General features: G+C 32.0%; 2 protein-coding genes across 4 annotated transcripts; one reads left to right on the forward strand and one right to left on the reverse strand.

Annotated features, from left to right (window-relative positions):
* Positions 1–469: 469 nt before the first annotated feature.
* On the forward strand, positions 470–14276 carry LOC108332548 (receptor-like protein 56). 3 transcript variants are annotated; one of them, XM_017567869.2, is made up of 8 exons: positions 470–1111; positions 6772–6921; positions 7013–7093; positions 7492–7647; positions 7743–7817; positions 10423–10584; positions 10703–10777; positions 11034–14276. In XM_017567869.2, exons 1-8 carry the CDS (start codon positions 622–624, stop codon positions 12986–12988), a joined length of 3144 nt encoding a protein of 1047 aa, XP_017423358.2. In that variant the 5' UTR covers positions 470–621; the 3' UTR covers positions 12989–14276. The 3 variants fall into 3 exon arrangements, with proteins under 3 accessions (XP_017423358.2, XP_052726262.1, XP_017423359.2); XM_052870302.1 differs by lacking the exon at positions 6772–6921 and having other exon boundaries at positions 473–1111; XM_017567870.2 differs by lacking the exons at positions 6772–6921; positions 7013–7093 and having other exon boundaries at positions 475–1111.
* Positions 14277–15578: 1302 nt separating this feature from the next.
* On the reverse strand, positions 15579–17386 carry LOC108333216 (protein trichome birefringence-like 42). Its single transcript, XM_017568595.2, has 5 exons — positions 17064–17386; positions 16650–16824; positions 16378–16556; positions 16127–16285; positions 15579–16044 (listed from the first exon to the last, which is right to left on the reverse strand). The coding sequence occupies exons 1-5, from the start codon at positions 17330–17332 to the stop codon at positions 15777–15779; spliced, it is 1050 nt and encodes a 349-aa protein (XP_017424084.1). The 5' UTR covers positions 17333–17386; the 3' UTR covers positions 15579–15776.
* Positions 17387–27306: the final 9920 nt, after the last annotated feature.

Genomic DNA, 27306 nt, shown 5'->3' on the forward strand with positions numbered 1-27306 from the left:
ATTAAAAAAAGTGAAAAATAATTAGTATCAACTTGGAGTTGACTAACGGATCTCTCTCATGTGTAAGTCATTTTACAATTTTTTTTAAAAAGAACTGATCTATTTTTATTGCGTGAAAATCAAGTAACCATTCAACTAAAATCACATTTTAGTGAACAGTGATATTTAAAAATTAATTTGATATTTTATTGTAGTATCATAATTTTGAATAACAACAAATGTCACAGACTTTAGAGGATGACCCTCTAGAGACCTGGTCAACCTCACCAGCGCAGCAAAATTGTTTGAATATAATCATGACATGGATATGTTAACACAAGTCGGTCAATCTGGAATCTAATTTAATATATTTTCGTCATGACATAAGGTACCCTTATTGAAACGTTACAGTATCGTCAAGAGCAAACAACTTTAAGGTCAAATACTTATCTTTCTAAGGAGTGTGGAGACACGGTTTTATTTGTAATCAGGCACTCGGACAGGTTTTTGAGACATGCAGAAGATTTCCATCCACTCATGAATCTTTCTAGGGTTTATCTCGCTATTTTTATTCAATGGTTGAGTAGCAATCGTATGTCGCGTTCCAATTTTGCCAAAATGTTAAGAGGGTGATTGCTATATATGCACATTACAAATTGTAAAGTAGTAATTTTGAAGTCATTCTTCCATATGGAGTCGTGTGGGAAGAAAGCGTGGTTGGTGTTGATGGGAGTAATGGTAGTTTTGGGTCATGTGTTAGGCACAAATGGTTGTTTCGAAGAAGAGAGGAATGCACTGTTAGATTTCAAAGCTAGTTATGGCAATGAGTCATACGTGCTACCTTCGTGGTTGAATGACCCAAAGAGCAATTGTTGCTCCTGGGAAAGAGTCACGTGCAGTTCATCTTCTGGCCACATCATTCATCTCGCACTTGGCAATCTTCATACAAAGGAAACTGGAATGGAACCATTTGTATTTCCATATGGTGAAATGGGACCATATAGGTATGTAATGAGACCATTTCGTTTGCAGCCCATGCGTAGCTTAAACTGGTCATTGTTCCTTCCCTTGAGGGAACTGAGAAGCCTTGGCTTGTCCAATTTTTGTTTTCTGGGATTCGTTCGGAATCAAGGTACAAAAAGCTATTGCATCTTCATTTACTTCTGTACTCTTTATTTCTTTATTTTAATTAATTGTTGTTTGGGTTCCTTAACTAGATATTTTAGGTCGAGTTAGTTCATCAGCAAACAAAAGAATATAGGAAGCATTCGGAGTTTTTCAACCCATATAGTAAAACATGTTTCGTACATATATGATAGAGAATGCGCTCATACTCATTGTTTCTTTCTTTTATCCTTTCAATGTGCCAATAATATGCATTTGGGGATGGCAACAAGTCGGTGAGGCAAGAACAATGTCTACTCGCAATCAATTTGATCTGAAAAAGAAAATTCACCCACTACTCAACCAGTTATCTGCACGGATATCTATTTAAAAAATATTCGCAAATATTTTAAAATCTATGAATACCTGCATATACTCGCAAACATTTTAAAAAAATATATTTTTATAAATTATTAAAATAAAATTCAAATAAAATTACAAAAAATATATAAAATATAATATAAGTTAAATTAAATATAAATTAAAATTTAATTTTAATTAAATTCAACCTTATAAAATATAAATTAATTTTAATTTTAATTAAATTTAACTTAATAAAATGTAAATTAAATTTTTATTTTTATTTTTTTAGGATAGCATATATATGCAGGTATGAATAATATAATATCCGCACTCGACTTGTTTATAAGCGGGTATTAAAATATCTGCTACCCGCAACCCACCGATAGTAAATATCGGCAGATACCAACTATCCGTCGCGGATTTTATCCACAAATATCTGTGGGTCTGTGGATGCGAATTTTTTCGACATTCATATATGCATTTCACATTGGTAATAAATCATCACAATATTGATTTAACTTACTTAATTTGTTGAATTCATTTTAACTTGTGTTATGTTGTTTTGATGAGTACTTCAGTAGTTGTTGTTCAAGTGACCTATTAATTAATCCGTGTAAATCTTCACCAAATTAGTCTTGTGTGCATTTCCTCCTCAATATAACCTATGTAAAATTTGAAATAAGTTATTTTTCAATAGTGTGGTGTGACTATACAATATGAAGTTGTGTAATTTATTTGGGGCTTTCACTTCTTAAAAACACAAGAGGAATAACCTAAATACAATTATTAAGATTTTTTTTAGAAAATATTATTTTTAAAATATATAAAAACTGCTTAATTTTTTTTAAGATTTATTTTCCTCCAAACACTCACATTATTATCACTACTATTTTTAAGTGAAATAATTCTTTAACTAAAGCTCAAACAAGCACTCCATTTTAATTTTATGGAACTAATTAAAATATTTTGATGTATAGGCATTTATTTAGAGAGACCTTGGATCTACCAATAAATAAATAATAATTCGCAAGTTTTAGCAAAAATAAAACCCACTTGTATATCCCTTTCATTATCAATAAAAAAAAAGTACTATATAAATCGATATATTAGAACAATTTTTTATCATTTTGTTCACTTGAATCGATTTGGAGGAGAGTGATTGAGTGGATTTAAGAGGATTTGAAAATAATTTTTTTTTATTTTTTATTTGAGTGAATTTGGAGGTAAGTGAGAGTGAATTTGGAAGCAACATTTGTGAGAATTAGTGTAGGATTTGATTGATGTGACAGATTAAAAAAATTTACTTCCAAATCCACACTCACTTACCTCCAAATTCACTCAAATAAACAACAAAAAAATTTATCTTCAAATCCACTCAATTACTCTCCCCCAAATCCATTCAAGTAAACAAAGCCTAAAAGTGAAACGGTTGAATTTTGTCCTTATAAATAGATTATTCGTTTTCAAATGATGTAATTTTAGTCATGCATCAAAACATAATTGTTTATAGTTTTAAGGTGTAAAAAAATCAAATTCTTATGTGAATTAAACAAAAAAAAATGTAATTGCATCATACTATAAGACAATTTTCTTGGTATAGAAGTTAAGCAATGTTTTTTTTTTCTCTCTTACTTTAAAGAATTAGTCAATACATATTTTCAAAATTCTTAGACTGTGTAGCTTAACTTCTATGTACAATAAAGTGAATAAAATAGAAGATGTCTTTCTACAAATCCAGCCCTTTTTGTTGAACAAAATTGTTTTTCATTCTCATCTTCATTCACATTATTTTGAAGAAAATCTTAAGGTGAAGTTGATGTAAATTCTTGTTATATTTTTGCAAATACCGTGTAATGTTCATTAAGAAAGCTGAATGAAGATTTTTACTAGACATTAAGATAGCAAACTATATAAATGTAAAGGTTCACTTTAAAAAGTTTTAGAGGAGAGGAGAGTTCACTCAGACACAATAACAAACGATGATATTCTTTAAAACACAAAATAAGTTGAAATGAAGTAAATGGAAAAAATAGAAAGAGGAGAAAAATGTGATAGAGTGTCCCTTGAAGGGGGTCCTAAGGCAATCCAACCCTTAAGTTGAATGGTGAAGTGTCACCACTTGAGCTTGCTCAAGATAAGGCAAGGATAGTTTCACTCCAAAGCAAAAATCTCACACCAAAGGTTGAATAAAGTGTTTATATTTCTTCAAATTGATCACCCTTTTACAAGTCAAGTATAACCCCTTAAATATGTGAGCATAAAGAGTCTCTAAGCAAGGAAAATATGACCTAAGGGTGTCTCTACAAATAACAAAAGTTAGTTTCTAGAAACTAGATTAACATTAGGTTAAAACGAAGACAACTTTGGTGTGGAAAAATGGTGGTTCCAAGTTGATTATGTCTAAGCATATGGTAGGCGGCCTAGGTGCATGTACCAAGGTGGTACAAGTTGCTTTATACTTTATGCCTTATTATTTCCTCTCTTCTCCACCTCATATGCGACCCACTTTTTGCCATGCCATTTAGGTATACCTTAAACCATTCAAATTGTTAAGACAATATTGTTTATAAGACAGGACCGTCTATCACTTTCATGTTTTAAAGTTTAAAAAACGATAAACGAAATGAGAATTTGACAACGTATAAACCTTGTAAAAACAATATCGTTGAATGAAAGACATTATATGAAACAAGCGTTACAACATCTGAAAGAACAAAGAAAGAGGTTTAGTAAACGCGCTACTAAACGATGTTTTATTATGAATTGAAATTGTGAGAAACACTAGAAGGGGGCTTGAATAGTGTTTCTGGAAATCTTTTTTGATGCTAATGTTTAACAATCCTTAGTAGTGATTAAATGATCCATATGGGCAGTTAAACCCTTGATTTGTAAAAAATTGCTTTGATTGAAGCGTTTATAGCTCCAATGTTTAGCTAATTTTCTATAGCGTCTAAGAGAACTAGCTCTTAAGGAATAATGTGTCTCATGATAAGATTGTTTGTCAAAGATTAGCTATGCAAAACATCTTTTGCATTTGTAGATAGGATGTTTGTAAAGCTAAGACACTAAGCACAAACATTTTGTACCTGTTTACTCAACTGATCTACGTCCAGTTCTCCTTTAAGAATCTTATAGGGTTCCATTATATTTTCAATGAAGTACATTTGAGTATTCACACTACTCCTGGCTACACTAGTCAAACTCAGTAACCCCCGTTATTGTGACTAGAACCGAGTATTACCCACTCCTAGTTGTGCAATATTCTTCATCACTCCTAGTATCCTTAGACAATCCTGATATCTTGCCGATACAGTGTCTAGTTGAGTTTTACCTACTCTCGGTTTTCCTAGTCAACCTAGTAACCTTCGTTACTCTGACTATAACCGAGTTTCACCCACTCCTAGTTGTGCTTTATGCTTCACCACTCCGAGTATCCCAAACAATCTCGGTATCTTCCCGATACGTTGTCTAGTTGAGTTTTACCTACTTCTGGTTTTCCTAGTCAACCTAATAACCTTGTTATTGTGCTATAACTGAGGTTCACCCACTCTTGATTCTGCAATATTCTTCACCACTTCTGGTATCCCTGGTCAATCTCAGTATCTTCTTGATACGTTGTTTAGTTGAGTTTCACCCACTTCTGGTTTCTACTAGACAAACCCATATAGTACCATTTAACCCCACTGAGTTAAACGTAAAGTGTTTGTATTCTCTTCATAATTTGCAATCAATCAGGCCGCTTACAAGTCCTTAGACGATTACTCTCACAGAAAGGATATGTTTACAATACAATTTAATCTAATAGACTTTTTGAATTTTTTTTCTCTTCTTACAAATGTAAGTTTTTGACTCTATACAGATCTGAGAGTATTTTCTAGAATTCTTGGTCTTCCATGAGGATGATTTTTCTTTATGTCTCTTATGTGCCCATCCTCTCACTCTTCTCATCCAGAGGTCTTCTTTTTATAAGCTTTATGAGAATTTAGCCATTAGATGATGCTTGTCTTTGATTTTCAACTCTTCATAGCCTTTGTCATAGGTAATTGTCATAGGTTGAAGTCTACTTGTCAAAGTAGACATCCTTTTTAAGTACTTCATCAAAAGTAGGTTGTACGAAATCTTTAGCACGACTTTTGATGGAGAGATCATTCCGTGAATGTCTTTTTTGTCTCTAACGTCCATTTCTTACTTGTATATAATAGAGAAGTGGATGCTTGACTTAGGCAATCTGCATAGAGTAGAGTAGATATGCATTCAAGCAGATATGTCCCTTTTGCTTTCACTTTTGTTGTTTTGAGACGTTGTGCATTTAATGTTATTTAATGCACGTTCAGAACAACTATAAGCTTTTCAAATTTTCGTTGGTAGATCAACATTTGATCTTTTAAGCATTCTAGTAGAGATACCAAGCAACTCATGAGAGTTTCATCTTGGATGAAAACGTCGTTTAGCACAAGGTATCACTTAGCCTATGCAGGGCTTTTCCTAGCAGCGCCTTATTTAGTGATTATTCATTTGGTTCAAGAGCGTGTTTAATAAGATATCTTCCAACATAAGTTTTTGAAACAATGTTTGTACCTTTTAGCTTTTTTACCAAAAACATCATTTTATACATCATAGTGAGATGTATTTGTACCTTTTAGCATTTTGTGAGGAAATCGTTTGGTAGAGCGTCTACTCATATATTGGTGCGTTTACTAAGACTTTTCTTTCATAAAAAGCCTTTTGATATGGGTTACACAAAGGTAATGCTTTGTTAATCATCTATTTCACTCATAATTTGTTCGTTAGTCCTTAAACCATGTGAAGATGCTAGACGATCTTGATTTTTGTCTTAGCAAACTTCATTTCTTCTTGTAGTATTGATTTGTTGTGCAACACTAACGTTTTGTATTATGTCTCTTCTTAGGAGTGAAGTGTTGTCTTTTAGGCTAAAGATACATTCTTTTATTTTGCAAATATTTTCTTTAAAAAACAATACCCGTTGCAAGGCATGTGTTTCTTGATTGATTTGTGTGCTCAATGCTTTACCAGATTTACTTGGACATTTCTTATGCTCATTACTTTGTGATTGTATATTTTTTAGGCATACTATATGTAGACTTCTTCTACTGATCAGACGCTTCTATGTCATTTTAGCTAATCTCTTTCGCGTTTTTCCGCCGTTTAACGCCTCATATAGCTTTACACATAACCTTGATTTTTACTCCTTATGGTTTTTGAAGTATAGATTCTTCTAATCTTTAGACATTGAATTAGTTAAGCCTATTTAAAACATATACAGTGAATAGTTGTAAATAATGAAGTGATACATATATCTTTCAGATGATGGCAAGTCAACGTTAAAGAAGTTAGAGACATTAGATCTGAGTTATAATTATCTCAATGAGAGCATAATGGAACTTGTGGGTACTCTTCCATCTATCAAGAATTTAAATCTTTCTGGTAATTCTATTCGTGGACCTTTTATGAAAGGTATGAATGCAACTACGTAAGTACTATTATATGTTTCACACTTGGAGATTATAAATGTTCTAAAATTTACTTTTTTTTTCTTTGTTCCAAGAATTATCACGTTTACCAAACTTGGAAGTGTTGTATTTGAGCATGAATTTTATTGGCAATGACACCTTTCTTGCATCTCAAGGTACATGTGTGTATCGTTGCTTTTTTAGTATCATTTAGTTGTTCGAGACCATTGGCTAACAAAGTGATGAACGCATAATAAGAATTCTACCAAAAAGAGAAATTACACTACTGCTTGCTAAAATTGCTAATGATATGAATGATGTTTCTTCTTTTATCTTAAAAAAAGTGCTAATAACTAATATTTACTGATAAAGAAAAACTTAAAAAAAGTGTTAATAAAACAGTTAATGCTCTTAATTAGAAATATGAAGGGATCAAACTATTTTCTAAATCTATACGCAACACAATTTTGTTAAGAATAATGTCCTTATATTCATATATATGTTCTTAGAATTTATTATTATATTTTTATTTATTTTTCATCAATCATTGAAGTAAATTTCGGAAACCTTGCAGATTATCAAAGCATGTCAAGATTGAAAAAGTTGCGGACAGTAGATCTGAGTTTCAATTATCTCAATGAGAGTATAATGGAACTGGTGAGTGCTCTCCCATCCATCAAGAATTTAGCAATGGTTGCTAACTTTTTAGGTGGCCCCTTTCCGATGAAAGGTAAGAATATCTGAATGCAGACAATTAATAATTATTTCATCTCTAAATTGGAGACCTTTTTCACATTCTGATTTGTTTTTGTTTTCTTCTTCAAGAATTGACACTTTTAGCAAACTTGGAAATGTTGGATTTGAGTGGGAATCGTCTTGTAAGCCACATTCCAAACCAAGGTATGTACTTTGTGCTGCTAAAGGTGTTCTTTGTAGTTCAGACTTTTTTTTATCAAGGTTTGCTAAGTTTTAGCTTATGTTTAATAATTTCAAGAAATTAAAATTTATGTATTTAAATTACAAACAATTTTCATTTTTTAAATAGTTAGATTCAATAGAATAATTAAAATGTTTCAAATTTAAATTTTCTTATTTAGATAAAACAATTTAGTTTTCCTTTTAAAGAAAATTTTTATTTTAAATATTTTTGGATAACTTGCCTATAGCTAGACTTTCAACTCAAAATGGCTCATCTTGATCTTCAATTTAACCTAACTCGTCCTGACCTTTGGCTTGTGCTGATTGTCATGACATTCAGTCATGATTGAGACGAGTCGCTCTGAGTCTAGATGGACTCATCTCGACCTTCGGCTTGAGCAACTAATCTGGATCTTCAGTCAGATTAACTCATGTCAACCTTCGACTCGAGTCTAGTCGTCTCAACCTTTAACCCACCTTAATCATCTCAACCTTCAACCTAGTTTATTTGTCTTAACCTTTGGTCATCATGAACTTTGGCACGGGCAAACTCACTTGGACCTTTGCTTGGACTAGTTTGCCTCGACCTTTACCCGAGTCTTCATAAACAAGACCTCCAACTTAGGTTGAATCTCCTTGACCTTTGGTCCTAGTCGACTGACTCAACCTTCGACTTGGGTAGATTTAGCTCAACCTTTTTCTTAGGTCGAGTCAGCTCGACCTTTTGCCATACCAAATCAACTCAACCATTGAGTTAAGATGACTCAACTTTCTTCCTGAGCCGACTCGATTCGTCCTTTAGTTTGGGTTGACCTTTAGTTTTGGTCGACTAGGGTCGATCTTCATCCTAAGCCAACTAGACTCGAATTTTGATCCAAGTCGACTCAGGTCGACCTTCGATCCAAATCAACTTGGATCAAACTTTGACTCGATCAATCTGGGCTCACTTTGGCTCTGTCCAAACTAATTTGGATCGATCTTCTATCTACATTCTTTTCAAACCAACTTGAGTCAACCTTTGACCCAACCATAAGCTCGACCATCAATTAAGGTTTACTTGACGTGTCCTTGATTCCAAAGTGAATGAGCTTAACTTTTTGCCCGAGTTAGAATTGCTCAACCTTCAACCTCTTCTAAACAATCTTTATGGTTGTTCAACCATCTCCTTCTAAAGAGTATTTCTTGCATTTTCCATCACATGTCACTTTGCATCATGGTTAAAGTTTTCAAATTTTACATTTACCTTTATTACTTCTTTGAGCTCCTTATGAAGACCAGCCAGATTTTATAGCTTATATCCTTAAGATTCTCACCCTTAATGATATTTCACATATCACAAGAGATATTCGTACAAAAGAATCTACCTTAAAAAATAATTTTTTGTATTTCATTCAAAATAGATCGCTGGAGTATTTATCTTTATCATGGTGGGCATAATTAATATCCTTTATTTTTTTCCTATTATACTAAGTTAATTAAAGGTCTTTATTTTTACGCTTAAATGTTTACTTCGTCCTCATGTTAAGAGGTGAATTTCTGTTTAGTACCTGGTTTTAAAAATGAAGACATTGGGTCCCTATGTTATGAAAAGTGTATGAATAAGGTCATGTCCGTTAAGTTGACAACAACGACGTTAAGTCCATGCTAATGTGGCCGTACTTTCTCTCTTCTCTCTTCTGTTGTCCAGCTTTTTCTATCTCTTGTTCAACTTTTTCTTTGATGATTTGTTGAACTTGTTCTTTCTTTGTGGACCTTATTCATATATTTTTCATAACATAAGTACCCAATGTCTTCATTTTTAAAACCGGGTACTAAACATAAATTCACTTCTTAACATGGGGACAAAATAAGCATTTAAGCCTTATTTTTATGGTGGAATTCTTCACTAAATAGATTGAGATCGAACTAATGACAAAAAAATGCCTTAATCCATATGAAAATAACAAAACATATGAAATATGTTTCTTTTCCAATATGCCTTAAACAATATGAAAACAAAAGGTAACACATTGTTTCATATAAGAATAGTCAATAATCATAAACAAAAACAACAATTATGAATCAAAATTGTCACCACCTATCCATCATATTCGTCCAATAAGGGCAAATCATGCGATAGATTATGTTAGTTAGAAGTACAAGAGTGAATCTTGAGTTAAAGTTTCAGATCATCTATACTGAACTCATAACCTAACTCGTATAAAAGTTAATTTGAATTAGGTCAAATTTGACAAAATCATAAATAAAACTCAATCCGGTCTTATTCGCTAAGTCATGTATTTACAAACTACAACGTGATGTTTGTGTAATTTTATTTGCTTACCGTCTTTTTTAACAAACCTTATCAATTAATCACAGGTTACGCGACGTGGACGGAAGCTGATTAAAAATAACCATCTATTTGCAAACCTATTGAGAGAACAATTTATATTGCTAATTCACATGGATTATAGAAAAATTATTAAATTAATTTTATAAGAAATTTCAAAAAATTGTCTAAAGGATACAAAATTCTGCATTTGTTTTTCTAGCTGCAACATTGATGTAATTTAATCAATACCTATAATAAACTAACACAATATTTCAGATGCCCATAGCGTTGAGTTCTATGTATTCAAGAAGTTGAAGACACTTAACTTAGCTGACAATTATTTGGACAAGGGAATATTAAAGTCGTTAGTTGCTTTCCCCGCTCTCAGATTTTTGGACCTAGGTTTTAATCCAATCAAAGTGGATCTTGATGAAAAAGGTATGTTTGCCCTACGATATTTCATTCTTTAACTTTGATTTCTGCATTTGAAGTATCAATTAAGAGTATGTATAAGCTAATAATATTGGTAAATAACCTCTTTTATTCTTTGCTGAAGTTTTGTCTGATCTAAGCAAACTGGAAGTTCTTCACCTAAGTAACGCAGGTATCAATGGAATTTTACCAAATCAAGGTGAGCATGTATCACTTCTGTGATTCTTTTTGTCCTTGTTCCAAATCTATTATACGTATACATAATTAGTAGCATATACTTTAAGTGTATTATTATTATTATAAGAGTTTAATAACTATACTTGTTGAATTATCAATCAATTAAAAATCACTCTCATGAATTTAAGGTAGTTGTAAAAATAAATAAATTTAAAGACATAGTAAACAATAGATTTTTTTTTTTTTAAATAACATAACCTGTCACTGTCTGAGTATAGGTTTGTGTAAAATGAAGCAACTTCAGGAACTAGATCTGTCATACAATAATCTGAGAGGAACTTTGGATGCATGCCCTGACAACTTGACATCATTTCGCATTCTTGATGTCGCCTTCAACTACTTAAATGGGAATGTGACACCCTTCCTTGCTCAACTGACATCTGTCGAGCTTCTTGGCATTGGATTCAATGACTTTGAGATATTCTCATTCAACTTTTTTGCCAACCATTCAAAGCTTAAGTATTTAATCATTGGCAATATGAAAGTGGAAACCGAAAATCCGCCTTGGGTTGCATCATTTCAGTTGGAAATACTCCGAATGTGCGGTTGTGAGTTAAACTTACCAGCAGAAATTCCAACTTTCCTTTCAAATCAAACTAGCTTGAGATTTCTTGATTTATCAAGAAATAACCTTGTTGGTAAGTTTCCTAGCTGGTTGCTCATGAACAACACAAATTTAGAAGAAGTCTACTTATTTGATAATTCTTTCACTGGACCTTTTGAACTACCCTTTGATAAAAATCATCGCATGGATCAAATGATAGCGTTGTCCATAGGAAACAACAAATTGCAAGGCGAGCTCCCTAACAACGTTGGATTCTTCTTCCCACGTTTGGAGATTTTGGATGCCTCAAACAATAAGTTTGATGGTCCTATTCCGGCTTCAATTGGAGAGATGTCAAGCTTAGTGCAATTGCTACTAGGTAACAATAACTTTTCTGGCAATGTACCTGAGTACATTCTTAACAGATGCTTCTCATTACTAAGATTGATGATTAACAATAACCAGTTCAATGGAACACTACTGAGTACCATCAGAAAGCTTAGGCTAACTTTCTTAGCTGCGTCACGGAACAACATTGAAGGAGCAATAACAGATGAATGGTGCCAACATGAGTTGTTAATGTTAGACATATCTTACAATAAGTTCTCTGGTGCACTGCCCTCCTGCTTCAAAACGCCAGGATACTTGTTCCTGCAGGGAAACAATTTTACAGGCACGATACCTGAATTATTCATGAGCAACCACTATAGAGCAGTAGCCATTGATTTTAGTGACAACAAGTTTACTGGAACAATACCTGATAGTGTATACAAGCTTTGGTCTTTAAATTTTCTTTTATTGGCTGGTAATCACTTGCAAGGCCAAATTTCCAGTCAAATATGCCAATTAAAACATATCAATATCTTAGACCTTTCGCAAAATAATTTCAGTGGATCCATACCTGCTTGCTTCAGTAATATGTCGTTCGGAAATGTTACCGTTCCCTTTTATGCTACTGATAGGGAAAAACTCACCACTGTCCCTATTGAAGTATTAATGCAACTCAGAACAAAAAATTTATATCTTTCCTTCGGTAGTGATAGATATCAGTTACTGTCCGAACTAGATTTGTCATGTAATCAATTGACAGGAGAGATTCCACACGAATTAGGAGATCTACATGGCCTTCATTCTCTCAACTTATCTCACAACCATCTAAATGGTCTGATCCCAGAGAGCTTCCAGAAGCTACAAAACATAGAGAGTTTAGATATTTCAAATAACAACCTGAGTGGACAAATCCCTCTTCAGTTACAGGACTTGCACTATTTGGCTGTCTTCAATGTTTCCTACAACAATTTGTCAGGAAGAGCACTTGAAAAGGGACAGTTTTGTACCTTTGATGGGAGTAGCTACAAAGGAAATCCGTATCTTACGTGGGATACCTGTAAAAGTGAAAGTTCAAAACCACCACTACGACCAACTCTGTTGCCTGATGAAGTAGAAGAAGAAAACTCTGAAATTGATTTCAATGTCTTCTGTTGGAGTTTTGCTGCATGTTATGTCATGGTAATCCTAGCGTTGGTGACACTCCTTTGGTTCAGTCCTCATTGCTGGAGAATGTGGTTTTATTTTGTCGACGCGTGCCTTCGTAAATGCTTTGGTCAATTTCTTCATGGTTACCACTAAGTTATGAAATAAATGGCTCATGTTAGATATGTTACTTTTAGGCTTAATAGTTTTTTTTTTTTTGTTTCTAATATTTAAGGAGTTTCTTTAATGAGATCTCAACTTTTCTTTTCGTTAATTCAGTTCCTATTTATTTTAAGAGTCAATATGGTCCATTTCAATAAATTGAGAGTGACAAATTTTGAAACGTGATTATGTGTAAATGCCTTTGAACTTCTCCAACTTTTGACTCTCAATTTCTACTCATACACATGTCTCTATTCTGTGCAAAAGCAATCTTTGAGGTATGGTGAGTAGAAACAGAGTGGATGAAGAATTGGATAAGTCTAAAGTCGCTGATACATGATCATATTTTAAAAATGATGTCAGCATCAATTTAACAGTAAAGACCACGTTAATTCCTTCTAAATAAAATAGGAACTGAAATGAAGAAAAAAAAAAATAGAAGATTACATTAAATAAATTCTTTAAATATTGAAATAATTTTTTTTATTAAACCTTACTTTTAACAATAAATGGTATGATAAGTGATGAAAAGACTGTAGTTTGTTTTATTTTCATCAAGTTCCTCAAATTTTGTCATACTTTTGAAGTGTTTAAGTAATGTGAAAGTATCGTAAAGGTACTCTTCAAATATTAAGAGTCAGTGTGTCTGTGTAAGATTTGAAGTTGGTTGGTTTAAAGTTTCACATTGTTATATGTTTATGCAACAACTATTGTCACTTCAGTTATTGATCATCAAGTGTTAGATGATTTTGAAAATGAGGTAATCCCAAAAATGTGTCTATTGGAAATGTATTTCCCATTATTGCTTTTTGATATCATGGTGCATTAGATAGTTCATTTAGTGGGAGAAATTTTATTATGTGGCACGATTTATCTAAGATGGATGTACCTAGTTGAGAGATACATGAAAATCTTTAAAGATTATGTAAAGAATCAATATTGTTGTGAATCTTCAATTGTGGAGTAGTACGTATGCCAAGTTGTGAACCAATAATAGTTTCAAAGAGTCAACATGATGAGAGATGTGAAGGTAAGGGTATTCAATTAATCCAAGATGAAAAATGTAAGTAAAAAAAATTGATGAACTTAAACAACATTGATGAACTTATTCTTTATATTTCCTAACACATTGTTGAAATCAAGTCGACACACCCACCTATGAATGAAAATTGGTTAGTTAACGAACATAACAAAACTTTCTTATCTATGTTTAAGAGAAAGGTTTACTCTCAAATTAATGTTTTCAAAACTATGTTGATGCTAGCTCCTAAGCCTAAAAATCATGTCATCACCTATAGTGATGTTAATTAATTATATATATATATATATATATATATATATATAATCTTTATGTTTTTATCATGTTTATATATTAATAACACCATGTATTTGTACTAGAATTAATATCACAAATCTCTTTTCTTTTTGTATGTTATCATCTTTTATTGTATAGTAAACATTTGAGATAAATATGTTTTAGTTCATAAACTTTGATGTGAAGTTGAAATGCGTTTATGTTTGAATTTTAATACATTTTAGTCTCCAAACTTAAAAAATGAATGGATATAGTTCTTTTAACCTAGTTATGTTAAATTTTTCTAATGTGTCAACTACGTTTCATGCTAACATTTCAATTGTGTACATCGTTTAACATGTTCCCACTTCAATATTAGCTGGGAAACACATTTGACAGATAAAAAAAAGTTAACGAAATTGAATTAAAAAGAATATATCTATTCATTTTTAAAGTTTGAGAACCAAAATATATCAATATTTTCATGAACGAATTTTAATTTTGCGTCAAAGTTCAGAGACTAAAAACATCGGAGACTAAAAACATATATAATTTTAAAATTTTTTCACTTTCTCAAACAAACACAACCAATGAAATCTAGAATTTTTAAACTAACATCTATTGCGCATTCTTTTATTGTTTTAGCTTTGGCCAACAAGATTTAAGGAAAAGGAATATAGATTGAGCATTAAGCTCCATTATAACAAGGGTCATTGAATGCCCATGTTTGAAAAAAAGAAAAGAAAAACAATTCAAAATATTTATATTAAATTTCAATCCTTTGATAGTTTTATTAGTATTAAACATTTATATTGTAGAATAAGGTTTAAAGTAATAATAATAATAATTATTATTATTATTATTATTATTATTATTGTATAATAATAATAATAATAGTAGTAATGAAATTGTAAAACTTAGTGAAACCAATTTTGTGTCATAAAAGCCAGAACTGAAAATAAAAAATATATCTATTCATGTCTAGTAAAAACTGGTTGAAAAGGTGAAAATTTTTCTACCTTACATTTAATAACCATGTTCATTCTTTGACTATAATCATATCGTCCTTTAATTACAACCATGTTAGACTAGGTCATTTATGAACTTTTGTGTATCTCAAAATTGTAACTTTTCATTTTATTGAGACAAATGAAAAAAAAAATAGTATTCTAGAGGAAAGTGTATTCTCGTATTAAAAGAGATAAACAGTAATTAGTTTCCCTGTGTATTTAAAGAGATAAATTGTAATATCAATTTCACTTGATGAGGATATTCCACCTAAACAATGTATGTCATCTCAAACTTAAAATTTATCATATTATTTTGTTACTAATATCCAACAGAAATCACCTAGTAACACATGATTATTTCAACTTTCAGATTAGCCCAAGTTACAATACTGATAACATCTACACTTCCTCAAGGGCAATAAAGAACCAAGGAGTCTTCCATGGCAATAAATAATCAAGAATAAGATGAATGAAGGTACTAATTTCCAAGTAGAACAGCATACAAAATTTCATTCCAAGCATCAGGAACACCAGCCAAACACCAGTGACTACAGTCATCAAAAGAAGTTCCACGCCCTGTGTAGATAGAGGGATGACCATCTCTCCTCAGTTGTGTAAGCACAGTGATGTCTAGCAATTCTACAGGATTTGCCATGTTACTGATAACTTTCTTCACAATATCCACACCAGGATATGCTGCCATTGCTCCTTCCTCTGGTTTAGTTTGCCTTAGGCACCCCTTTTTGCTGTTCAAATGAAGGAAGAAAAGAAAGAAAAGAGTAAGTCCATGAATGCAAATTCAAAGTTATACAAGTGAAATCAACTTACTCAACATGGGAAGCAGCAATTCCCTGAAACAAAACTCTAGTCTTTGAAGGGTCAATGTTAGAATCAACCCATTTAGCCCAAGTAGTGAGTCCAATCTTGAAAGCTTCCATGTGATCCATGTCCTTGATCAGCTCAGTCCCTATTTGAAAGTAATCCCACCTACAAAACATTAAATTGAAGTAATTAGCCACATGGCTACCTCCTCTCACAAAGCATAAAAAAGGTAGCTCAAATCAAAGGTTTTTCATTACGCTTGAGAGTGTCCTGTGTGAGTCCACCAATGGTAAGAATTGAAAATCAAAACATCAACTCCTTTCCACTGATCCCCAGAGCTAATGGTGTCCAACTTCAAAATCCTGCCTTTTTCTTTATCAATAGCCAAATCTACTAAGAACCCATTTTTCAACCACATGATTGAAGCTTTGTACTCCTACAATGTCCCAAAAGTTGAACCAAATTATAAGCCAATCAAACAACTACAAAGGCTCAACACTTTCCTCTGTAAACAGAAAAAAACAACTACCGGAAACGAAAACACGAGAAGTTGCTGTGTCTGACTCGTTGAAATGTAAGTTGAGTTTGGGACTGCAATGTGAAGCAGACAAGTGAGTGACTGCCACATGTTGTTACTTATGGAGTCCCCCACAAACATCATCTTCTTTCCTGTGTTTCTCTCCAAGAACTTCTTACCATCAAACCTGTCACCAATAACGCCATTTGGGGAGGGAAGAAAAAAAAATTCAAATTTGAAAACCTCATGATGACAGCTTGCAAGTCAGTAAAAAACAATGCTGCCATTTAAAATATATGATAAACTTTGGACTCAAAACTACAAATTAAACTAAAACAACTTGATGAATGAGAACTCAAAACTACTAACAAAACTGAAACAATTCGATATAAAACAAAGGTAGAGTTAAGTTAATCATCACATTACCTTGGAAGGTCACAACCAGAGGGCTTCCATCTATAATTGAGGTACTCCTTATCTGGTCTGCCATTTCTTAAGCAATCAAATCCTTGGCCAATGAAAGGACAGTCCCTTGAAGCATCATAGAGAGGGTGGGAAGAGGTTTCATCAATGACCCATTTTCCCTCAGAAAAATCGCATCTTTGGTATGGTGGAGGAGATGCCAGTGCCCATACAAAAGCTGAGGCTAGGAGCAGAGGACCCAACCACAGGGAGAACACCATTTCAAATTGCATCAGACAATGTGTTCAGAGCGCGTGAATGTTAACGTTTGTTTATATAAATAATATAAAAACATGTGGGGTTGGTCCTATGGGCATGTCTAGTGGTAGCTTTAATGAAAGTAATGCAGAGACAAACTATTTGTGTATATAGTTGCTGCATCAAATAAAAGTTAGAATAAGGATAGTATGAGAGATATTGATATTTATTTGAAATATTTAATAAAAGTAAAATGGTTTTAAAAAAATAATTTTTTGTAATTTTTAAAAGAAAAAGAAAATATAAAGAAAAATAATGAATGTAAAAAACTTATGTGTATAAAAATATATTTTTTTAAAAGTCATGGTTCACCATTAATTTGATCACGCGATGTGATTTACGTTTAATTTCTCTAAAGAAAAGGTGTTACTTATTGTTGAAAGTACAAGTTTATTTATAAATGTCAAAGTTTTATATTATGATTGTCTGTGGAAAGTTTCGGTTTCCCAAATCTGGGTTAATCATAATTGCTGTATTTAATAATAATCTGACGTATCACCTCTTCAATATTAACTATCTCTGTCTTCATAACAGTTGTTTTTCAGTTTTCAATTTAAAACAAGAATATTTTTAATTCAATTTTAAATTAGTTACTCTTTTCCTTATTTCACACTAAATATTTATGAATTATTATATTAATTAATTATTCACTCCATATTAATTAGATTAAGTGTGAGACCCCTAATAATTAGTAGTAGTAAATTCTGTCACATCACCATTAATACACTCCATTTCTATACTCACACATTAAAACCCACTCACCAATCCCATACACCACTCTGCTGTGCACTGTGAACCGAGCCTCATCATTACTCTGAAAACATTAAAAACGCACCCTGCATCACATGCACACACGCCACCTGCCGCGGGAGAAGCTTCCAATTCAGAGTTTGGTGTGCAGGTGTCGACTTGGGAGGCGTTCGTTCAAACGAACGTAAGCTTAACAAAATTAGATTTTTGAAAACTCTCTCTCTCACCTGCACCACTCATCTTCTACCTTACGAAACTCAAACCTTCATCTTCTCCAACTTCTCTCTAGAACCTTCCAACTTCTCTCTTCTGTAACTCACAGTTTCCTTCTCCGATCACGTTTCAGAACCGTAGGAACGTTCATCCAGCTGTGATCTTCCTTTTGGACCGAACATAATTGGAATCTAAGCTGGTAAGTTCCCTTCTCTAGTAGTTGTCCATTTAGGGTTTCATACGAAACCATGCTCTCGGTTCATGCATGGACTGTATCTGAGTAATCTCTGATTTTAGTATTTAGATCAAGTGAAAGTGTCTAGTGAAACTGAGGGTAGAACGTTGTAAGAGACAAACCCAACTTTTGCATTAGGGCGTACACTGCTATCCAGGTAAGGGAAGCTTATTAAATTTAATTCGTATGTGTGTCTTGTACTGTATGAATATGATGTGTGTCGCATGAAGTATGAACTGTGTTATCTGATTTTTGGTATATAATCATAAGTATGAGGTGTATATTGGTTGAGTATGCATGATCGAACGTTGCTGTACTACATGAACATGATATATGTTGGTTGAAATGTATGATATGGGTGATACATGTGAATATGAAATATGCATGCTTAGAAGTAGTGAACATAAGTGAAACTTGAATATCAACTTCCCTATGATAACGTATGTCCGACATTAAACGGTTCTCGACCGTTTGATGTTCCAGTAAACTTCTTTGAATTGGAATACTTTTCATTTGGGAAGGATTCTGGTCGAGCATGAGCTATGTAGATCTTTTACTTAGAGCTCATAATGAGTAGTGTCGATCTTCTACCTATCATTCGTACTGAGTAGTGCTCAGTCTTACACCAAGCGCTCATACTCTTTTCTTGTAAAATCTCTAGATGAACATAGTGTTGGTCTAACTTTAATAATGTTCTCTACCGTGCTCAGTCGTTTACTAGCATTGGTGTTCAGTCTGTGAACTATAGCAATTGGTCCCTCCGACAAAGTTGGCCAACCTTGATATTCCGCGAACCGGACCTCAGGTCGACCATCTGTGTCGACCGACCATGTTGAACATCCTTGTAATACAGATCATTTATCTGTGTTGACCGACCATGTCGAACACCCTTGTGAATACAGGTCGACCATCTGTGTCGATCGACCATGTTGATAACCCTTGTGAATACAGGTCGACCATCTGTGTCGACCGACCATGTTGATCACCCTTGTAATACAAACCATCCATCTGTGTCGACCTACTGTGTCGATCACCCTTATGACTACAGATTATCCATCTGTGTCGACCTACCGTGTCGATCACCCTTGTGACTACAGATCATCCATCTGTGTCGACCTACTGTGTCGATCACCCTTATGACTACAGATTATCCATCTATGTCGACCTACCGTGTCGATCACCCTTGTGACTACAGATCATCCATCTGTGTCGACCTACTGTGTCGATCACCCTTGTGATTACAGATCATCCATCTGTGTAGACCGATAGTGTCGAGTAACCTTGATTAATACAGGTCGTCCATCTATTTGGTAATTGGTTCTATTCTGTTTCGGAACGGAGTAAATTCTTCGGTTTTGTTCTCCACGGTTGTCCTCATTATGAAGGGGGTTGAACGTTTGTCTCTTTTAAGAAAGTGGAACATAGAATGAAAATGTAATTAAGAGGATGAATTAAGATGTGCGAACACTATGAGAGCTGAAATTGTGATTGTGGATTTGAACGAGCGTTCCAGGGTGGAACGTCTCATGTTGTTGGATATTAAATTGGTAAAGTATGACTGTGGCTATTGCTAATGCTGGCTTGGTCCATCCTGATATTCCGTGATACTCATCTTCATGTAGAGGAGAGTAGTTCATGTGTGGGAATGGCAGGAGGTCCTTAGTCCATAAGTTAACATGGGCGACGTAAGAACGGACTAACCTCGAGTGGCAGCTGTTGAGGGTTTCCCAGTTACTACACCACTCGGGTGCAAGGACGCCTGTAGCTACACAGTTCATACAGTCCGGACGGTCGTCATTTATATTGCTACTACATGATGATTATAAATTGAACTATGTGTTGTGTGGAATGAAATATTGTATATGTTTGATGTATTATGAAATGAATGATTTTACTTGAATTAAATTCAATAAGCTTACCCTGTGTTCTCTTCCTTGCGTTGTCGATCGTCTCTGTACGTCCGTCCTGTCAATGCAATGATCATCCGTGTGGATGTGAGCAGATGGTGAGGTGTTGCTCGAGGAAACGCTGGAGGAAGAAAACTTGGAGGAAGCAAACCCCGTAGATGTTGAAGTGAAGGCCGAACAGTAGACGTTCGGTTATATGTTAGATTAGATATTTCATTGTACTGATTTTTGGAGCGACCTTTATATTATTTTGGCAGTTCGGGTTGTATCCTTGCCTTGTAAACCGTTGGTTGGGTATGCTTAGGTCGAGCGTGGTTTTATAATTAACCTCTCGTAAGGTCGTTCGACCTAAACCTTTGCTTACGGTACTTAAGACTGATTTGGTTTATCTTTAATCGTAATCAATTCTATTATATGGTGTCTACTGTATTTTTGGGATGTTACATTAAGGATATATAATTAAAAAAGGTAGTCAAGTCTCAAATTTTAAAATTAAAATAAATGAACAATTTACAAAAATGCAAAAGATATTTAGACTTGTTTAGATTGGGATAGGTGAAAAGAAAAGGAAATGAGAGAAAAGAAGGTGAGATTTATGGTACATTGAGTAAAAAGTTTCTAGATGATAAAATTGACATGACTAAAAATATTTATCGTGTGTAATGCGAAGAAAAAAAAACAAACCTTTATTACTATTGCTAAATTAGATATGTGTGTGTAAACACGTGTGTGCGTGATGCATATATGTGTGCGTGTGAAGGAGTATGTGGGATGTGTGTAGGTGGATGAAGTGTGTGTATCTGCGAATACTTGTGCATATGTGAATACGAATACTTGTGTACACATACGTATCTACGAGGGTGAATACATGCATTAACGTGTGAGTAGGTGAGGGTGTGTGGGGATATACGTAGAGACGTTTTTGTGTGTGTAATAAATTGAAAATAAGGTTGAAAGTAGCGTTCAACGCCTTTCAACGCTAGAACCATTGAGAGCTCTATGTAACTGTGGCGCTCAGTGCTCTAAAGTGGTGCTTAGTTCCTGACAGTTTTGATAACATTCTAAAATGTAAGTTTTTATACAATTTTAAAGGCGTTCAAGGGTATTTGCTTCAAATTTATCTTTTATTGTCCCAAAACATGTTCACTTGAGCTTTTGCTAATTTTTCTCTACTAAAATTGATTCCTATTCATTTATTTCACGCACTCAAACAAATAGATTAGAGGTAAAAATAAGCATATACTAAATAAAATACAAGAAAACTAGAAAATCCACTGAACTTGAGGATAAAGCAAGGTAAAAGCTACGAAGAAGTTGATTTATTCACAAAATATACACACAAAACACGTAAAATCAATTGTTATCAAGCATCCCAAGTTTTAGCCTAAATCTCGCCCAGTCAACTTAGTTTTAGCTTAAGTGAAAATGTTCCAGTGCATATCTCGCCCAAGCGAGAAGGTTTAGCTTAGGCGAAAATACTGTTATCATCTCACGTAAGAGCCTCTTAAATGGCGTTTGTCCAATTTGACGGCAAGCCTCTATTTGTTTCAATTTTTCAAAAATAAGGACCTAATTGAGACACCGAATTTGTAGGGGACCTATTTGAGATTCTGGACGAAAAAAGTGACCTACCAAAATATTAAACCTAAATATTATTCATGTTTGCTGACATTGTTCGACACTATTTTTATCAAACATATTCTTTAGACGATTTAAGTTATAAACACTTGTTTGCTGACATATTTTTATCAAACATATTCTTTATCAAACATTGTTCGACACTATTATTCATGTTTGCTGACATTGTTCGACACTATTGTTGAATGTTTGTTTGTTAAACTTCAAAATAAAAGTTGCTAGACAATCTTGTCTCTCTAGACAATCTTTTTCTTAACCGTTTACATAAGCTTTTAGTAACTCTATATAAAGACATATAAGTTCAAGATAATCTGGAAACTTTAAAATAAAGTCTAGAGCCCAAAACACATAAAAATAACAAAAGACAAAAATTATAGATTAGACTTTCGCCTAATGAAGTCCGCTTGCCTAACAAACATAAAACTGATTCGGCCAACGAATTTAACATTATGTAACATTAAAATAAAATTACAACTTATTTAATTTTCTAAATTATTCTTCGATTGTACTCATGATCTTCATTTAAGTTTTCTTCTTCATGGAATATTATAAGATTCAAGGAGACGTGTTTTGATCCTTGACTTTGTCTTGAAATTTTTTTTCCTCAATTTATTCTTATATATGTTCAGGAGATAATCTTTTATCACACTCACTCTCATGTTCATTCTTTTTTATTCACAAGATCTCATCTCTCTTACTAACATGAACACTGAAAAATCTTTTAGAGATGAATCTTTATTCATATTTCAACCCTCATAATACAGGTAAAAAATTTTAGAACCATTCAAATCATATCAGTTGTCCAAAGATTCACATTCAAGATCCTCATAAAAAAAAATGATATTCCATAATATAATTAATTACACTTAAGTCAACATTATTTTAATACACTCCCTCATTTAACAAAACATACAATCCTCACAATAATTAATTTCAAGAAATTATTTAATTTAAACTTTGTAATTTAGACATGAAATTAAAAACGATGAAACTAATCAATAAATTAAATATAGACAAATTTTCCATTTACACCTAATACGGATGAACGTCATTTGGAAGAAAACATTTTATCACCTAGTGAGCGTGAAAATTTACCAATTCAAGAGGGAATTGAAGCAATAATAGCTTAAGGTTGAAAAGTCAATTATTCATCTGAGATTAAATAAAATACAATGTTCTGGTTTAACTTCACTTATTATATTTTAAATTAATTTGACTTGGTCTAATCTTATATTGTGTTGGGTTTATTTTAAAAAATAATTTTTTTAAATGATTTAAATTTAAAAAAAGATAAAAATAAAAATTTTATTTTTAAATTTTAAATCACAATTAAACTTACTTCCAATTTTATTACGACTTGATATCTAAATCTCTCTCTATATATATATATAATAAAATATATTTTTCTTTTTTATCGAGAAATATAATAATAGAATATTTGGAGTGTTTTAACTTTAGTTACAAATATACAATGCTATTGCTCTAAGTAATATGCAATTTCCACAAAATCTGTAGTTTGAAACAAAAGTTAATTTTTTTTAATTAACTTTTGTAATTCTTTTTGTGTTAATTAACTAATTAATTCATTTAACTCTTTTCTATTAAAGTATTATTATAGTATAAGATTTCTTTTACCGTTAATTATTAAGATTTTATTACTTTTTTAAATTTTAAGTTAATTAATTAATCAATTCATTTAACTTTTATTAATAAAGAAATTAATTATTGGAAAACATTCACCCCAAATTCTTTTTTATATATAGTATAACATTTTCTCACCATTAATTATTGATACATTAGTGCAAAAAAGACTTTAGACGTCTGTTATTTTGGACTTTTAATGTCTGATCTCTGTCCGACGTCTATATGAGTGACGTTAATGAGACGTCGGACCTATATATAGGTCCGACGTCTATATAGACGTCCGATCCATACAGGTTAGACGTCTCTGAGGTTGCTCCTAACTCATGGTGATTCGAGTTTACAATTTTATATTTTAGTTGAAGAGAATGTATTGTACATTTTTTTTATTGGATGGTTTTAAAAACGTAGTGGAGGGAATTGGAGAAGTACAAAACGCAAGAAATCACCGCCATAGAACGCCGCCTAAAGACACGAGAATAACTGCACCAAAACCCAACGAAAACGCATTTTAATCGGTTCAAATGAAAGATAATGCATCAAAGAGTGATGTAATCAGAGTAAAATTAATTTAAAACGATACAAAAGTGAGAAAACGAACCTAAAAAGCGTAACCCGTAGAGAGAAAACGCGACGAAAATGATGAACAATGAGTGCGCGTAATAGCTGTCTCGCGTTCACGGTGTTTTAATGCCAAAATTTAGATGTCGGTTCCCCCAATTAACAGACGTCTAAAGTGCTTTAGAAGTCGGAGTGGCGGGATCAGACGTCTAAATTAGTCAAAAAGTGACTTTTTAAATTTCTGGATTTAGGGTTTAGATGTCGGTTCCCCAATTAATAGACGTCTAAAGTGCTTCAGAAGTCGGAGTGACGGGATCAGACGTCTAAATGGAGTCAAAAAGTGACTTTTTAAATTTCTAGATTTAGGGTTTAGACGTCGGTTCTCCAATTAACATACGTCTAAAGTGCTTCAGAAGTCGGAGTGGTGGGATCAGACGTCTAAATGGAGTCAAAAAGTGACTTTTTAAATTTCTGGATTTAGAGTTTAGATGTCGGTTCCCCAATTAACAGATGTCTAAAGTGCTTCAGAAGTCGGTTCCCATCATAACAGACGTCTAAATAGAATAAAAAATTATTATTTTTTAACTTTTTCGTTTAGTTTTGATGTCTATTCGGGGGAGCCGACGTATAATAGTATTTAGACGTCAGACTCTTCCATAATCAACGTCTAAATAGTTGTTTTATTTACGAAAAATGCCACCGGTCATTTTTTACGTTGGATATCTGAGGGTCAGACGTCTAAAAGGTGACGTTAAAGGTATTTTTTGCATTAGTGATACTTTATTATTCTTTTAATTTTAAGGTTAATTAATTCAATAATTTATTAAAATTTTATTTATAAAAATAATTTTAATTATTATAAGAAAATTTTTTATCATAGATTTTTATCACAATTAATTATGGATATTTTATTGCTTTTTAATTTTTATGTTAATTAATTAATTCATTTACATTTTATTGACAAATGGGAAAACATTTATCCCAAATTTCTTTTTTTATAGTATAATATTTTCACATAATGATATTTTGTTACTTTTTAATTTTTTTGCTAATTAATTAATTCCTGTTTTGTTTTTCTATTATAGCATTACTATATAAGATTTTTTCACCATTAGTTATTGATATTTTATTATTTCTTTAATTTTTAAGTTAATTAATTAAGTAATTCCTTTAAGTTTTATTAGTAAAATATTTTTAATTATAGAAAAACATTTATCCAATTTTATCGTTTTTATAGTAAAATTTTTTTTTACCATTAATTATAATTGATATTTTATTACTATTTTAATTTTTGTGCTAATTAATTAATTAATTCATTTAAATTTTATGAATAAAAATAATTTTAATTAACGGAAAACATTTATCTTAATTTTTTTTTTCACCATTAATTATTGATATTTTTTATTTTATGTTAATTAATTAATTCATTTAAGTTTTATTGATAAAAATAATTTTATTTATGGAAAAGCACTTATCTCAATTTTCTTTTTTTTATAGTATATTATATTCACAACATTAATTATTGATATTTTGTTACTTTTTTAATTTTTAATTTAATTAATTAGTTAATTTAAATTTTATTGATAAAAAAAATTAATTATAGAAAAATATTTATCTCAGATTTTTTTATCATTAGTTATTTATATTTTAATACTTTTTTAATTTTTGTGTTAATTAATTCATTCATTCATTTAACTGTTATTTATAAAAATAATTTTATTTATAAGAAAACATTTATCTCAAAATTTTCATCTTATATTATAATAATATTTCATCATTAATTATATTTTTTTTTTAATTTTTGTGGTAATTAAGCTAGATTCAAAAGACAATTCATATAATACATTTGTATATTAAGCATCATACTTAAATCACATTAAATAAGTAAATCAAACATCCTAAAACATGCCAAGACTTAAATTGGATTATCCAGATTTGGAATGAATGTCGAATTATGGCGAGTTGTCCACTTGTTGTGGCCTCTACTGCTTTGCAAAGTCATTGCCAACGGGTTTCATCCTACCACACTCACAAGATTATAGTTTGTTCCACGCCTTGGATCATACTAGAAGCACTCAAGACTAAGACGTCTTACTACTCTCACCACATATGTTAATCTTCTGTACTTGAGAATGAAAGACCATTAACGTATCATAATAACCTTCAAAAGTGAGCTACCTACACTCATTCCTAACAACACTTGAAATCACACTCAGGAATTCCACCTTGAAACTCATTTCACCACTTTGAAACTAGATACACATCCATTAACTAAAAAATCACAACAAGATACTTGTCAATAAAATAAACATAGATAATAAAATTAATTTTCTAGTATTTTCTTTTCTTATATTATATAGATAATAGATTATTAATATTTATTTATTAATTTTTTTACGAGAAATTTTGCAAAAGGAAAATTTTAAAAATCAACCACTTTTCTTGTGTTTTTAACTCAAACACTAATGAAATAAATGAATAAATAATGAACGTGTGTGCAGAAAAATTGACAGAATTTTTTTCCAAAAACTTTTGGCAAAGCAGCACCAATTTTTTGCAAACTATTATTCATAGAAATATTTAAAAGTATTTTTCTAAGAAATTTTTTCCTAAAGAAATAAAAAAAAATGTGTCTAATTCTAGTAGTGGATATAATTATATAATAATAAAAAAAGTAGCTAAACTTCATTGACTCGAATGGAATCATCTGGTAGACTGTAATGCAGAAAATGATCTAGAGAAATTTAGAAACGTGAAATAAGGTAATGAGTGAAATATTAGAAAGTGATTTTTTAAGCCTAACTCAATCCTACAAAATCGGAAGTGAGGTTTACACATCACTTATATATATATTATAAATTTTTCTTATCTCTAGTTGATGTGAAACTTCCAATATACTCCTTTACGTTGAAGTATAAACATCTCGTATTTGATAGTAGAAATTGAATAATCCGATAGCAGTCTGACAACGGGTAGAAAGAGAAATATAATATCTATCTACTTA

Source organism: Vigna angularis, chromosome 11, assembly GCF_016808095.1.
Source record: "Vigna angularis cultivar LongXiaoDou No.4 chromosome 11, ASM1680809v1, whole genome shotgun sequence".
NCBI classification, from domain to species: domain Eukaryota; kingdom Viridiplantae; phylum Streptophyta; class Magnoliopsida; order Fabales; family Fabaceae; genus Vigna; species Vigna angularis.